Source organism: Sciurus vulgaris, assembly GCF_902686455.1.
Source record: "Sciurus vulgaris genome assembly, contig: HiC_scaffold_633_arrow_ctg1, whole genome shotgun sequence".
NCBI classification, from domain to species: Eukaryota; Metazoa; Chordata; class Mammalia; order Rodentia; family Sciuridae; genus Sciurus; species Sciurus vulgaris.
Window position 1 is genome coordinate 8,466,611 of NW_027632389.1, and position 14,162 is coordinate 8,480,772.

At 35.2% G+C, this 14,162-nt stretch overlaps 2 protein-coding genes across 2 annotated transcripts in view; both read right to left on the reverse strand.

The window, feature by feature from the left end:
• LOC306652875 (uncharacterized protein) overlaps positions 1 to 14,162 on the reverse strand; it is a gene marked incomplete at its 3' end in the record, with an annotated part of 58,840 nt that overhangs the window by 35,808 nt on the left and 8,870 nt on the right. Inside the window, exons 3-6 of the mRNA XM_079125521.1 lie at positions 10,367 to 10,440; positions 9,141 to 9,192; positions 7,217 to 7,315; positions 2,682 to 2,773 (exon numbers count right to left, since the gene is read on the reverse strand). Of these exons, the coding sequence (XP_078981647.1) occupies positions 2,682 to 2,773; positions 7,217 to 7,315; positions 9,141 to 9,192; positions 10,367 to 10,440 (317 nt within the window). The remainder of the gene's footprint in view (positions 1 to 2,681; positions 2,774 to 7,216; positions 7,316 to 9,140; positions 9,193 to 10,366; positions 10,441 to 14,162) is intronic.
• Positions 1 to 14,162, reverse strand: part of LOC306652887 (uncharacterized protein) — a gene marked incomplete at its 3' end in the record, with an annotated part of 60,117 nt that overhangs the window by 25,215 nt on the left and 20,740 nt on the right. The gene's annotated exons all lie outside the window — the stretch shown is intronic.

Genomic DNA, 14,162 nt, shown 5'->3' on the forward strand with positions numbered 1-14,162 from the left:
TTTTCTCTAGAGGCTTTCAGGGACTCATTGCATGGCTGCAAAATTATTTTTAATTTTGTTAGTGGTAAAAAAAACCCATTGTTTTTCAGATTGTAGGTAATATTTTCTGGAATTTTTGTTGTATTCCCCTCATCCCCTTAAGCACTCTGTTCAGACTGAAATAAGTAATATATTATCAGAAAAACACAGCAGAAAACACACCATGCTCTGGAGCAAAATATCCCACAATTCCTCTTAGGATGAGCCTTTGCAATCATCCTCCAGAGGATCTTTGTCAAGCACTGGATGGAATTCCAGACACCCCAACAATTAATTCTGACTATTCAAGAACACAGGAGATCTTTCCATCTTCTAAGGTCTTCTTCAATTTCTTTCTTTAATGTTTTGTATTTTTCATTGTACAGCTCTTTCACTTCTTGGGTTAGACCAATTCCCAAGTATTTTTTTTTTTTTTTGAGGCTATTGTGAACAGAGTTGTTTTCCTCATTTCCCTTTCAGATGTTTCATCACTTATGTATAAAAATGCTTTAGATTTATGCGTGTAGATTTCATATCCTGCTATTTTTCTGAATTCATTAATGAGGTCTAGAAGTTTTCTGGAGGAGTTTTTTAGATCCTCTAAATGGAGAATCAGCAAATAGTGACAGCTTGAGTTCCTCTTTTCCTACTCATATCCCTTTAATTTCTTTAGTCTAATTCCTCTGGCTAGTATTTCAAGGATAATATTGAATAGAAGTGGTGAAAGAGGGCATCCCTGTCTTGTTCCAGTTCTTAAAGAGAATGCTTTCAGTTTTTCTTCATTAAGAATGATGTTGGCCATGGGCTTATCATAAACAGCCTTTACAATGTTGAGGTATGTTCCTACTATCTCTATTTTTTCCTACTATTTCTATTTTTGAGCATGAAAGGGTGTTTTATTTTTTCAAATGCTTTTCTTCATCAACTGAAATAACAATATGATTCTTATCCTTAAGTCTATTGATAAGATGGATTACATTTATTGATTTACAAATGTTGAACCAACCTTGCATTCCCAGGATGAACCCCACTTAGTCATGGTGCACTATCTTCTTAATATGTTTTTGGATATGGTTTGCTAGCATTTTGTTAAACATTTTTGCATCTATATTTATCAAGGATATTGGTCTATAATTTTCTTTTCTTGATATGTCTTTGTCTGATTTGGGTATTAGGGTGATATTAGCTTCATAGAATGAGTTTGGTAGGGTACCCTCATTTTCTATTTCCTAGAACACTTTGAGAAGTATTGGAATGAGCTCTTCTTTGAACATCTTGTAGAACTCAGTTGAGAATCCATCTGATCCTTGGCTTTTCCTGCTTGGCAGGGTTTTGATGGCTTCTTGTATTTCACTGTTTGATATTGATTTGTTTAAATTGTGTATGTCCTACTGGTCCAGTTTGGGAGGATCATTCTTTTAGATGAGAAATTCATTCAATTTTTTTTGTTACTATCCAAAAACCTTTTAAAATCTCATTTTAAATCCTTTCTTTTCTTAATTTTTATTGAATTTCCTGCTCATTTCTTTTTCTGTTTCTGTTTACTCCCATGCCTTTCATTCTCATTCCTTTTTAAAATATGTCTTAAAATTTTTAATTTTAACAAAAGTCTCATTTTGCCAGGTAAAAATTATTTTTCCTACCAAATCTCTTCATTTTGTGGTGTTCTAGAGATCATTTAAAATATACATTTTATTTACAGGTGATAAATGTTTGCTTTAAGCTGTGATCATTGTTGGATTTTATTTTATCCCCATATGGAAATGCTGGTGAGTGAAATGGCCATGTAGAACATGCTCATTTTCAGATTTGATACTCAGGTATAAAATTTGCCCAGGACACATCCCCATGATAAACATACACACTATCAGGAAGCACAAGTAACAGTAGAAGATAAATCTGTGCAAAAGCATGTAAATCCTCCACCCACTAACAGACCACATGAAAGAGTATGCAAAAAGACACTTTAAATGTGTCATAATTTTCCAATAATTTCATTCAAGGTCTTTGATGCAACACTGAACAAATAGGTATAATAAATGTTTAATTAATTCATTTAATTCATTCATTTCTTTCAGGAAAAGAAATTTAAATAGATAATGTTTTCAAATAACAGAAAAGTATTATTCTTAATGAAAAGTAATCATTCTTAATGATTTTGATTCTGTTAACATGCACTTATGTGTCCAATTTTACCCTGTCAGCTTCCTCCAAAAAGACAGTAGAATCCATGGAGAATTATACCATTAACTTTGGAAAGGATGACAGGTAATGTGACATCAATTTTTGAGACTTTGAGAATGAAACTGTTTTTATATGAATGGTTTCAAGTGTCATTGCATTTATGTATGTTCCTAGTTTCAACTGCTTATCCCTAAGTCTCCAATTTAGCCATAATTTAAGGATATCACAGAGAAGAAAATGCAAATATTATTTCAAAAACATCAGTGCAATTGCTTGCATAAAGTATAAAATTAATCCACCTTGGTTCCTGAAACTATTTTCATGTTCATGACCAGTTAAATATTTTATTATTAAAATAAAATTGCGAAGTTTGGATGCCTAAAGAATATTCTATGAGGTCACTAAGTTTGTCCTAATTTACATTCTGGAAGCAAAAAAATGGGAAGAAATTGGGAATTTAGATTGACACAAGTGAATACCTGTTGCTGGCTAAATCCAGTGCCATCAAGTAACTCCTTCTCTTTCTTTGATGACATGTCCAAGAGTGACTCTGTTGAAAAATGCAGATATACTTAAAATAACAAAAATATAATGTGAATGACAATTTATCCAAATGAAAAGGAATAGTAGCTATGATCCTAAAATATTATTTTTCAAGTGATAGCTTAAAATTAAGCTTATCATGGAAAGTGAAATAAGCCAGTCCCAAAAAGCAAAAGTCCAAATATTTTCCCTTATTAAGTGGATGATGATACACAATGGGGGGTTAAGAGATGAATGGAGAAATATTGGATTATATAGAGGGAAATGAGAGGTGGGAGGGGGTGGGGGTATGAAAGATGGTGGAATGAGGCAGACATCATTATCCTATGTACATGTATAATTACATGAATGGTGTGAATCTCCATCATGTATAACCATAGAAATACACCCCATTTATATACACTAAATCAGAATGTGTTCTGTAAAAATGAAAAAATATTTTAAATTAAAAAATAAATTAAGCACAATTGTAGGAGAATATAACTATGATTTGAAATATTTTATTAGTGTATGTGTGTGGGTCTGCACATTTTATGTACTGAATGTGTATCATCGCAAGAAAAATTATTTCAACCACATATCTTCATATTTGATGACAGAGGATCTGTAAATTCCCTCATTTTCTGGCAACCTGACAGGGGTTTGTCTCTGACTCTCAAGGACCTGCAATTAGAGGTATGATCCTCTGAAACCAGTACATATAGACATCATTGAGGTGTAGCTTTACTGATCCAATACTTCAGAACACCATTGGGAGACACTGTGTGTCACCATGTACAAAATCTATAATAACTCACAGGTTGATCTGCTCAAGGTGAAAGAAAATATCTCAGAAAAAAAATTAATTTCAGGGGAACAAAGGCACATCACACAGTTTACTATTTGTTCATTCAAACAATAAAATTTAAAAATCTTGGACATCATATTTGTGTCCCACATAAATGAACACATTTACACCATTGTAAATGAAATCCATGTTGTTTTTCTCCTACATTTCTTTGATTTTCTTTTTTTTTTTTCTAACAGGAATCAGTCTTGTGAATCTTCCATGATTATGTCCATTATTCTGGGTATAATCTGGTTGTACTTTCCCTAGGGTTTCCTCAGATATTTTCCAGGTTCCATACTGGACAATATACATAGGACCTATAAACGTTTCTTTTTCTGTCTAGTTCTTCATTTTCTGGACTTGAGGGGATCCCTTTTACATCATGTTTCTCTCAAGAGTTTTATTTATTTCCCCTCACATTTGAGTTTGTGGAAAGAGTAGAGAAGTTAAAATGTGCTAGGGATGATTCTGTTCTAGATGGAGATGAATGGAGCTTTCAAAATTGAGGTTATTAGTCAGAGACAGAAAATTCTGAGAGAATGAAAGCCTGTGCACAGAAAGTTCTTAAATGCAATGGTTTTATCTGATGATATGGGGATTGGAAAAAGAACTTCCAGAGGATGGTGCAGGGAGAGAATGAACAAGATGCAGAGTGAGGCACAATTTTATTAAATAAGATTCATAGGACATGTAAAATATTTGGACATCCAAGTTCCAATGAGAGCTGATAGTCATATGTGCAGCATATGCCTGAAGAGCAGGATCAACCTAGATGCTACAAGCAGGTGGACATCAGGCCACAAGCATGAATGGAGATGAATAATGAGAAGGCATCAGTGATCTACAACATTGATGCATGACTGGTTGAAGATAATGTTTCCAGAAATAGAGAACATAGAAAAATTTTAGTGAATGTGAAAGATTTAAATTAAGGTAAGTTTTAGGTGAATACATCTAGGGTTTGAAATTTTTTATTGTTGTGTATTTTACCCAGAGATGTGTTTCCTTGGCAAGTTCTGTAGCTATTCTTTCAAATACTATTTATTTGTATTTGAAAAAAGGGTGTCTGTAAATTCCCTAGTAGACTGGAAACCTGAGAGGAGACTGTCTCAGCCCTAAAGTAGCTACACCTACAGGTGTGTCACTCTGAACCAAGGACATACTGATATCACTGAGAAGTAATTTTACTGAAACAATAATTCAGAAGTCCACTTGGGAGACACTAGATGTCTCTACTCATAATTTATTTGTGCTAAGAGCCAGAGGAGATGCAAGAAGACAGCATTAACTTTTTGCTAGAGATAGACATGAATGGATGCTTCAGTAGTGAGGTGGTCAGCCAGTGACAAGGAATGCTGAAACCATGAAAGTTTGCACATAGAGACAGGGTTAAAATGGACAGAGGCCATTCATACAGGGAATGGTAAGGAGAATTGAGAGACGATTTAGTAGGCAGAGAGAGAGGGTTAAAAATACAGATGAGGCAGAATTTTTATTATGAAATTACCTATAGAAGTGAAGGTGAAGAGACTTCCACGTTCTAAACAGACTTGATGGTCCTATATGCAGTAAAAGCAAAAGACCAGGATCATCTTAAAAACTACCAGCAGGTAAACATCAAGACCATAGGCATGAATGGTAAAGAATAATGAGAAGAAATCAGTAATCTATGAAGTAGATGCTGGACTGATTGGAGGGAATGTTTCCAAAATACAGAGAATAGAAAACTTTCATCATTCTACACAGTTACCAGTGTAGAATGATGTCTAATTAAAGAAAAAAAAAAGGAAGTTGGGCCACAGGAATGTGAAACACTGCTCCTGATCATATCTCAAAGTTTCCACTTTATCATGTAAAAAAAATGGAGCAATTGTGAATGTTACTTTCATTTACCATGTAGTTCCTTCTAGGGAAATAGCTTTCTATTTTGAGGAAACTCATTTAGGATCTTGGTGAGCACTTTTGTGCAACTTGAACTTGCAAATTAATAACACACATAAGAATTAGAGAGAACCCTGGGAGAGTCTCAGTGGGAGAAAAATTGATTAGCATGCAAGAGGATCTCCCTCATTGTTCACCATTGAAAAGATAAACAAACAAAACATGTCAAAGAAATATGAGCAAACAAAGAACTCAAAAAACTCTACTCCAAGAATTCAAATAATCCAGTCAACAAATGGGCTAAGGAAATGAATAGACACTTCACAGAAGAAAATCTACAAGCAATCAACAAACATATGGAAAAATGCTCAACATCTCTAGTAATAAGAGAACTGCAAATCAAAACCACCCTAAGATTCCATCTCACCCCAATTAGAATGGCGATTATCAAGAATACGAGCAACAACAGGTGTTGGCGAGTATGTGGGGAGAAAGGTACACTCATACATTGCTTGTGGGGCTGCAAATTAGTGCAGCCATTCTGGAAAGCAGTGTGGAGATTCCTTAGAAAACTTGGAATGGACCCTCCATTTGACCCAGCTATCCCACTCCTTGGCCTATACCCAAAGGACTTAAAATCAGCATACTACAGAGATACAGCCACATCTATGTTCATAGCTACTCAATTCACAATAGCCAGACTGTGGAACCAACCTAGATGCCCTTCAATTGATGAGTGGATAAAGAAACTGTGGTATATATATACAATGGAATATTACTCAGCCATAAAGAATGATAAAATTATGGCATTTGCAGGCAAATGGATGAAATTGGAGAATATCATGCTAAGTGAGATAAGCCAATCTCAAAAAGCCAAAGGACGAATGATATCCCTAATAAGTGGAGGATGACACATAATGGGGTGGAGGGAAGGGTTAGTGTTAGGGTTAGAGTTAGGGTTAGGGAGGGGGGCAAGTATGGAGGAAGGAACTACTGTATAGAGGGTAAAGAGGGGTGGGAGGGGTGGGGGCAAGGGAAAAAATAACAGAATGAATCAAACAACATTGCTCTATGTAAATTTATGATTACACAAATGGTATGCCTTTACACCATGTACAAACAGAGAAACAACATGTATCCCATTTGTTTACAATAAAAAAAAAAGAAATATGAGCAAACATTTCATTGCTCTGTCCAAGGATATTCTCAACTTATAAATTTTAGTCAAAATTTCTGGATAGATCGTTCTTCAGTAAATAAGAGATGCAATTTACAGGAAAGCAAAAAATAAATATATATGTGCTGACAAAAGCTGCAAGACTCAAATGTTCTGAATCAGAGTCAGAAACAGACGTTTTGAAAAATTTGCAGTCAAGTATCCAATGGTAAAACCAGTCTGCAATGACCATTAACACAAAGATATTGGCATATATACTAAGGGCAAGATAGAGAATACTGGAGGGCAGAGTGATCTGTATTCAGAGGAGGAGTGAGGGACCTAGAGAAGATCAATGCCAAAGGAGTATGAAAATGTGGCAGCTGGCAACTTAAGTGAATCTTCTCAGAATCATTTAATCCATTTTATCATAAACACATTTCCTGTTTATCATTTGCCTTGTAATTACTAAGTCCAAAGTTGTGATGAGATTCCAGGGGAAGGTACACTCTTTTATCCATCTGAGAGTTTTCTGAGCTACTCAGCTTAGATATGTGTTTAGAATAACTGCTAATACACATTTGGTTGTTTGTGTTTGTTCATACCCATGCTGGCAACTGATGCATCTACTTTTCCTGTGTCCCCTTGTCTCACCACCATCAAGTTTCTTTTTGCTCTTTTGTGTAAAGTGCATGGTCCCATATCTGTGAAAAAAAAGTTTGATAATGCATAAAGAGTTCAGAAAAGCAGTCCAAAACAAAAGTGTTCTGAAATCTTGCAGAATTATCAGATATCAATGAACTCTTGTGTTTCATAGTAAATGGTAAATTCATTAAGAGTGACAGTGATGGTGTTTTAGGAATAACCTGTTTACTGGCTTCTGGTTAAAAATCAATCTGGAGTGGATTTTCATGTATTTGCTCAAGTCTCTCAGGTGATATCATTTGCTTTCTTTAGTTCCAAAGATATCTCACTAATATCCTGCTATTCTGGCATGCGAAAGACCTGGTTTTCCAATAGCACACCAATAAAGTACTGATGGAAACAAAACAATTAATGATGATTGTAAGAAGAGTACCAAAGAAAAATTAGTCTTCTTTTAAACACTGAATACTTCAAAAATCCAAGTTTGCTCACCTCAATGACACATATGGAAGCCTCACACATTGTGGTGTCTGTTAGATAAGGAGGGGACAAATTAGGAGCTGTGGAATGCACTGATTCTTGCAGCCCCCATGGGTTCCAATCATCTCTACACCAGATTTGCATTTGAAAGCAGACAAGGTGAAAAGAGCTGAGGAACATTTTCTCCATTTCATCATTATTCCTGGTTCCTCTCTCATTTCCCCTCCCCTTTAGGTTTTCCAAAGAAAAATCTGAGGTGGGAGCTTGTGTCTTTGCATCTTTCATTCTTGCCACTCCTTCTTACCTGCCAAACTAACAAATAAATCTTAGTCATATACTTTTGCCATCTTATCTTCTGAGTTGCTCCCAGTCTTCAAGAGACCTGCTCAGAATGAAAGTCAGATTTATGCTTGCACTTGATGTGTTTGTGTCCTGAACTGTAGGAACCAAAAAAATGTTCTTGTGTATTTCCAAAAAGGACATCCATTCTCTAGCAACAGTGTTTTCTGTAGACCAGGATCAATGGAATCACCTTATAATGTAATGGACATATTGAGGCCAGGATCTGCTGAGTCAGAAGCTTTGGAACATGGTCCCAGAGTCGATTCCATACAGTTTTACAGTTCCAGTGTGAACTTTGCCAGCCTCCAATTTATCTATGTTAATGAGAATGCAGCTCTGAGTCCTCCCTTGGTGTTCCCTCAAATTAAATTTTTGAAGGATCTTTCCAAAGTAAATTTTAGATACCTGTGGATTTGGGGGATTCCCCTGACTACTCATATATCTTTCTAATTTTCCATTTGCTGTTTCTATCATGTATTTTTTTGTCAGACAGTGGCACCATGTTGCAATCATTAGATTTTATATATCCCCACTCAGTGTTGGTCAATGAACTTAGCTTTGTAGATCAGGTCTTCATGCCTCAATCCATTTCCAACTGTGAAAAACTCACCAAGGTTGAGACAGATCTATATTCTCTTTCATTCATCTTGAAAACTTGAAACTCACAAGTTCTTCCCTCAGTGTGAAAAAAAGCTGCTCCTTTCCCTTCTCATATGGGGGCTTGAATTTCCCAACCTCTCCTGAGAACCATTGATTCTTTTTCCTCTTTGACTCTGTGTACTTACTGCAGTTCTCAGTCTTCCTTTCCTCTTTTTCTCTCCTTTTCCTTATTTCCAATTTACCAGAGATAAAGCATATCTTAAAGGAAATTCACCATTCTCTTCTTAGCAATACCCACAATTAAATCTGTGGATGAAACCTAATATGTTATGCCACTCCTTACGTACTTTTTTGTTCAATAGCTAGGTAACAGACACACTCTTTGAGCATTTACTATATAGTAGTGCCCATGTTTTTGGCAATATTCTCTGCAAGGTACTTTGGATCCTATGTGGTTCTTACCTTCTGCATGTCCACAAAAAGCACACACCTCTGCATGTTGCTCAGAGTCACTCTGGAAAACAATAATAGTTATAATTACTTTCATGTAGATTTAATCATCGCTCTTTGGACATCACCATTGTCATATATGTGAAATCATTGGAATTGGAAATAAGACCATTTAATTATATGCAACAATACTTTGCACAGGAGACACAAGCATATGCAGTGTTAATGAAGCTGAGCTTTCCCACTCAGTTCCTTATTTTGTGGTGTTCTTGAGATCATTTAATACATACATTTTATTTACTCATGGTAAATATTTTTCTGTGAGCTGTGATCATTGATTGAGTGTATTCTTTCTCCTTGCAGAGATACTGAATGAAACTAGCATGTGTATCATGCTCATTTTCAGATATGATGCTCAGATATAAACAATGCACCAGACCCATCTCCATGACAAACCTGCATATTACAAGAACTCATGTTTAGCTGTGTAAGAGAAATCCACTGAAAGGCATGCAAGTCCTCCACTGGCTGACACATACAACATAAGAACCAGGTGGCAAAATGATACCTCCAATATTTTATAACATCCCAACAAATGCATCAAAGTACTTTAGTATAACATTGTGTAAAGAGGTAAGTTAAATATGTTTAGTAATTCTTTTGCATTCTTGAAGGGAAAGAACATAAACCTGATAGATATTTTATATAAATTATCAGTAAAGTATGTATCCTGAATGGTTTTGGTTCTATTAACAAGAAGGTATGTGTCTGTTTTACAGCTTTTATCTTCTTTAATCAAGACACTGGAAATCATGGAATATGATTTTTTAACTATGGCATGGATGGCAGGTCATGTGAAATTCAGTGGTGATCCTTTGGAAATGAAGATGATTTTACATGAATCTGCTCAGTGGTCATTACATTTATGTACATTTCTAGTGTCAACTGACTACTTGTCAGTCTCTAATTTATCTCTCATCATTTAAGGATGTTACACAGTTCAAAACCAAACAGTGTTCTAAAATATTGGTCCAATTTCTTGCACAAAGTTTACCATTAATTCACCTTGATTTCTAAAACTATTTTCAGATTCATGACCACTTACATGTTATACAATTAAATATGAAATTGTGATGTTGGATGCCCAAAGTGTATTAGGTTATGTTATTTGCCCTAATTTACCTCCAGAAAACAAAAGAAAGAAGATATTTGGAATTCAAAATGACACGTATGCATACCTGTTGCTGGCTAAATCCAGTGCCATGGAGTCTCTCCTCCACTTCCTCTTTTGAAATATCCAAGTGTGACTCTTCTGAAACATGCACAGATTTACTTAAACTACCTTATAATATTAATGTTAAAGAAAATTTATCCAAATAAAAAGGAACAGTAAATATAATTCTAAAATTTTACTTTCCCGATGATAATTTTAAATTAAGCATGTGTTTAGGTGAATATAGCCATTATTTGAAATACTTAATTGTTGGAATGTGGCCCTTTGTACTTCATGCAGGAACATGTGTATCCTATCAAGCACCATAGGAATTATTTCAAACCCCATGTCTTCATATTTAGGACAGAATGTCTGTTAATTTCCTTGTTTGCTGACAACCTGACAGGGGCTTACATCTGCCTCTCAAGGACCTGCAATTACAGGCATGCCCCTCTGAGCACAGTACATCATAGGGATGTAGTTCTACTGATCCAATACTTTAGAACATCATTGTGAGACACTAGGTGTCACCATGCCATGTATAAGACCTATAATAACTCACAGGTTGACCCACTCAAGGTGAAAGAATATTTCAGAGAAAAAAATACTCAATTTCCAGTGAAACATGAAACATCACACCGTTTACTGTCTCTTCCTTCAAATATTAAATTTTAAAAATCCATTTAACCCCATCTTTAGTGTCCCAAAAAGTAATCACATTAACATCTTTATCAATGAACTCCTTTTGCTTTTTTTATACATTTCTTTGGATTTCTTTACCTTAAAATTTTAGAAGTCACTTTCTTGGAAAACTTCCAAGATTAAGTTTCCATGATTAAGCCTTTTATTCCTATCAGAATCTGCATGTTTTCAATAGGGCTATCTTAAATACTCCCAGTTATCATACTGGGTAATAAACATGGGATCTGTGAACACTCCTTTTACTTTCTACTCTATCAATTCCTGGACTTAATGGGACAAATTCTACTTCATGTTGCTGTCAACAATTTTACTTATTTCCCCTCAAATTTGAATTTGTAGTAAGAGGTAGTGGAGACAAAAGTTGCCAGGAATGAAGTCTTTTCTAGATTGAGATGAATGGAGACTTCAAAAGTGAGGTTATCAGTCAGAAGCAAGAAATGCAGAGAGTATGAAAGGCTGTGTATAGTAAAGTTTTTAAATGGAATGGGTTTATCTGATGATATATGAATTGGGAAGGAGAACTTACAGAGGATGGCTCAAGCAGAGAAAGGGAGCAAGATACAGAGTGAGGCAGAATTTGTATACAGGAAAGATTCATAGAAAATTTAAACCCATGTGATTATATTTGGAGAAAAGTTGTCAATCAATTTCTTGGTTGGCTAGAAACCTGAGAGAAGCCTGCCTCAACCACTCAAGTACATGTAAGTACATGTGTGCCCCTCTGAACCCAGTACATATTGACATCATTGAGGAATAATTTTACTAGTCCAATACTTCAGTATAAAACTTGTGGAGACACTACATGTCTCTCCCCATAATTGAGTGTACGGTAAGATCCAAAGGAGAAAAATAATGTCAGTGATGCAGTCCTTTGTAGTGGTAAAGATAAATGCCCACTTCAAAGGTGAAAAAAATAGTGAGAATTTAGCCAGTGACAGAAAATGCTGAGAGCATGAAAGGCTGTACATTGAGGCCAGGTTTAAATGGAAAGTGTCTGGGAAAGTATCTCCTTACAGGGATTGGTGAGGAGAACTGGTAGAGGGCATAGCAGGCAAAGAAAGTGTTCAGAATACAGAGTAAGGCAATTTTTTTATTATGAAAGAGTCTTTGGAAAGTCAAGATGCTTGGACATCCATGTTCTATATACAAATGATGGTCACATATGCAGTATATGCATAAAGAACCAGACCAACCTCAATGATACAAGCAGGTGGACATGAGGGGCATGTATATGAATTGTGATGTGTAATGAGAATTGGAGCAGTGCACTAGGTGTTGATTGCAGCCTGACTGGGGGAGTATTTCCAGACATACAGAGGATAGAAAATGTCCAGTGACCTGTGTTGAATGAAAGTTAATTAAAGGAACAAATAAGAAGCTGGTTTACATAAATGTGAGATTCTGGTCTTAATTGGAACTCAAGGTTTCAAATGCATTGTGTAATAAAATGCAGCAACTATGAATGTTGCTTTCATTTACCATGCAGTATCTCCTATGGCAATGTCTTCCTATGTTGAGGGAACTCTTTTAGGATCCTATAAACACTTTTGTGCAATTTCAAATATATACAAACCCTTGGAGAATCTGAGAGATCTGTGGTAGAACCTCAGTGGGAGAGCAAATTCTTAGCAGGCTAAAGTTTCTCTCTCATTGTTCACCATTGAGAAGACAATAAATAAAATATGTCATAGACATATGAGCAAACACTTCATTGCTAGGTGCAGGTATATTCTTGATTTACAACTCATAAATATTTCTGGAAAGAATGTTATCCAGCAACCATGGATTTATTTTATAGCAAAAGAGTTAGCTAAATCACATAGGTATTTCATAAAGTTACAAGTCTCAAATGTACTAACTCAAAATCAGGAATATTTGGTTAAATTGGCAGTTAATTTCCCATTAGTAAAATAATTTTTGCAATGACCATTAATACAAAGACATTAGTAAGTATACCAATGTCAAAATGAGAATGCTGAAGAGCACATTGATTTTTATTCAGAGGAGGAAAAAAGTTTCCTTATAAATTCAATGTCAAAGCTAAATTAAAATGTGGCAGCACATATCTCAATTGAATCCTGTCAGTCACTTAATCCATTTAATAATAAGTACATATTCTGTCCCCCATTTACCTTATAATCAATAAGTCCAAATTGTGATGAGATTCCAGGGAAAGGTACACTTATTTGCTCATCCAAGAGAGTTTTCTGAACTAATTAGCTCAGATATATGTGTTTACGATAACAACAAATATGCATCTGCATGTTTGTGTTTGTTTATACCCAAGTGAGAAAGTGGTGCATCTTCTTTTCTTCTATCCTCTGTTTTATCCAACATCAAGTTTCATTTCCATTTCTTGTGTGAAATGAGTGTTTTCATATCTATAAGAAAATGTACAAGAAAACAGAGTTCATACAAGCAATCAAAAATGCATTCTGAAGCTTGCAGAATTATCAGATATCAATAAACTATTGAGTTTCAAAGAAATTTTTATGTACTCTAAGAGTAACAGTGTTGTTATTTGAGGGATAAACTACATAAAGCATTCTGCTTAAAATAATGTGTCTAGTGTGACATAAACTTGGGAGCTTTTCAAGTATTTTCATCAGAGGGCTAGTTGACCACATTGTTTTCTACCTATATATCAGAATTTTTCTAGTAATACTATACATTCCTGACACATCCAAGGAACATGGTTTCACTGCAATGCACTAATTGATAAATACGGTAATATTAATATGATTGAAAATAGGAACAATCAAAATATTAGCTGCATTTAAAAACCAAAGCTTCAAAAATGCTAGGTTGCTCATCTGAATGACTCATATTGACACCTTACCTATGTTGGTGCCTACTAGATATAAAGGGGAGAAATTTGTAGCTGCTTCTTCCAGTCCCTAGTGGTTTGAATTATCTCTGGTCCAGGAAAAGTTTCACTTAGATTTGAGACAGATAAACTGAATAGAGTTGAGTAGCATTATCTCCATTTCCTCATTTTCCCCAAACTGCTTCAGTCCCCTATCATTTTCCTTTCTCTTTAGCTTTTAAAATGGAACTCCCAGAGTTGTGGACTTGATTCTTTCGATTTTACATTCTTCGTTTGAATTAGCTCCACTTTT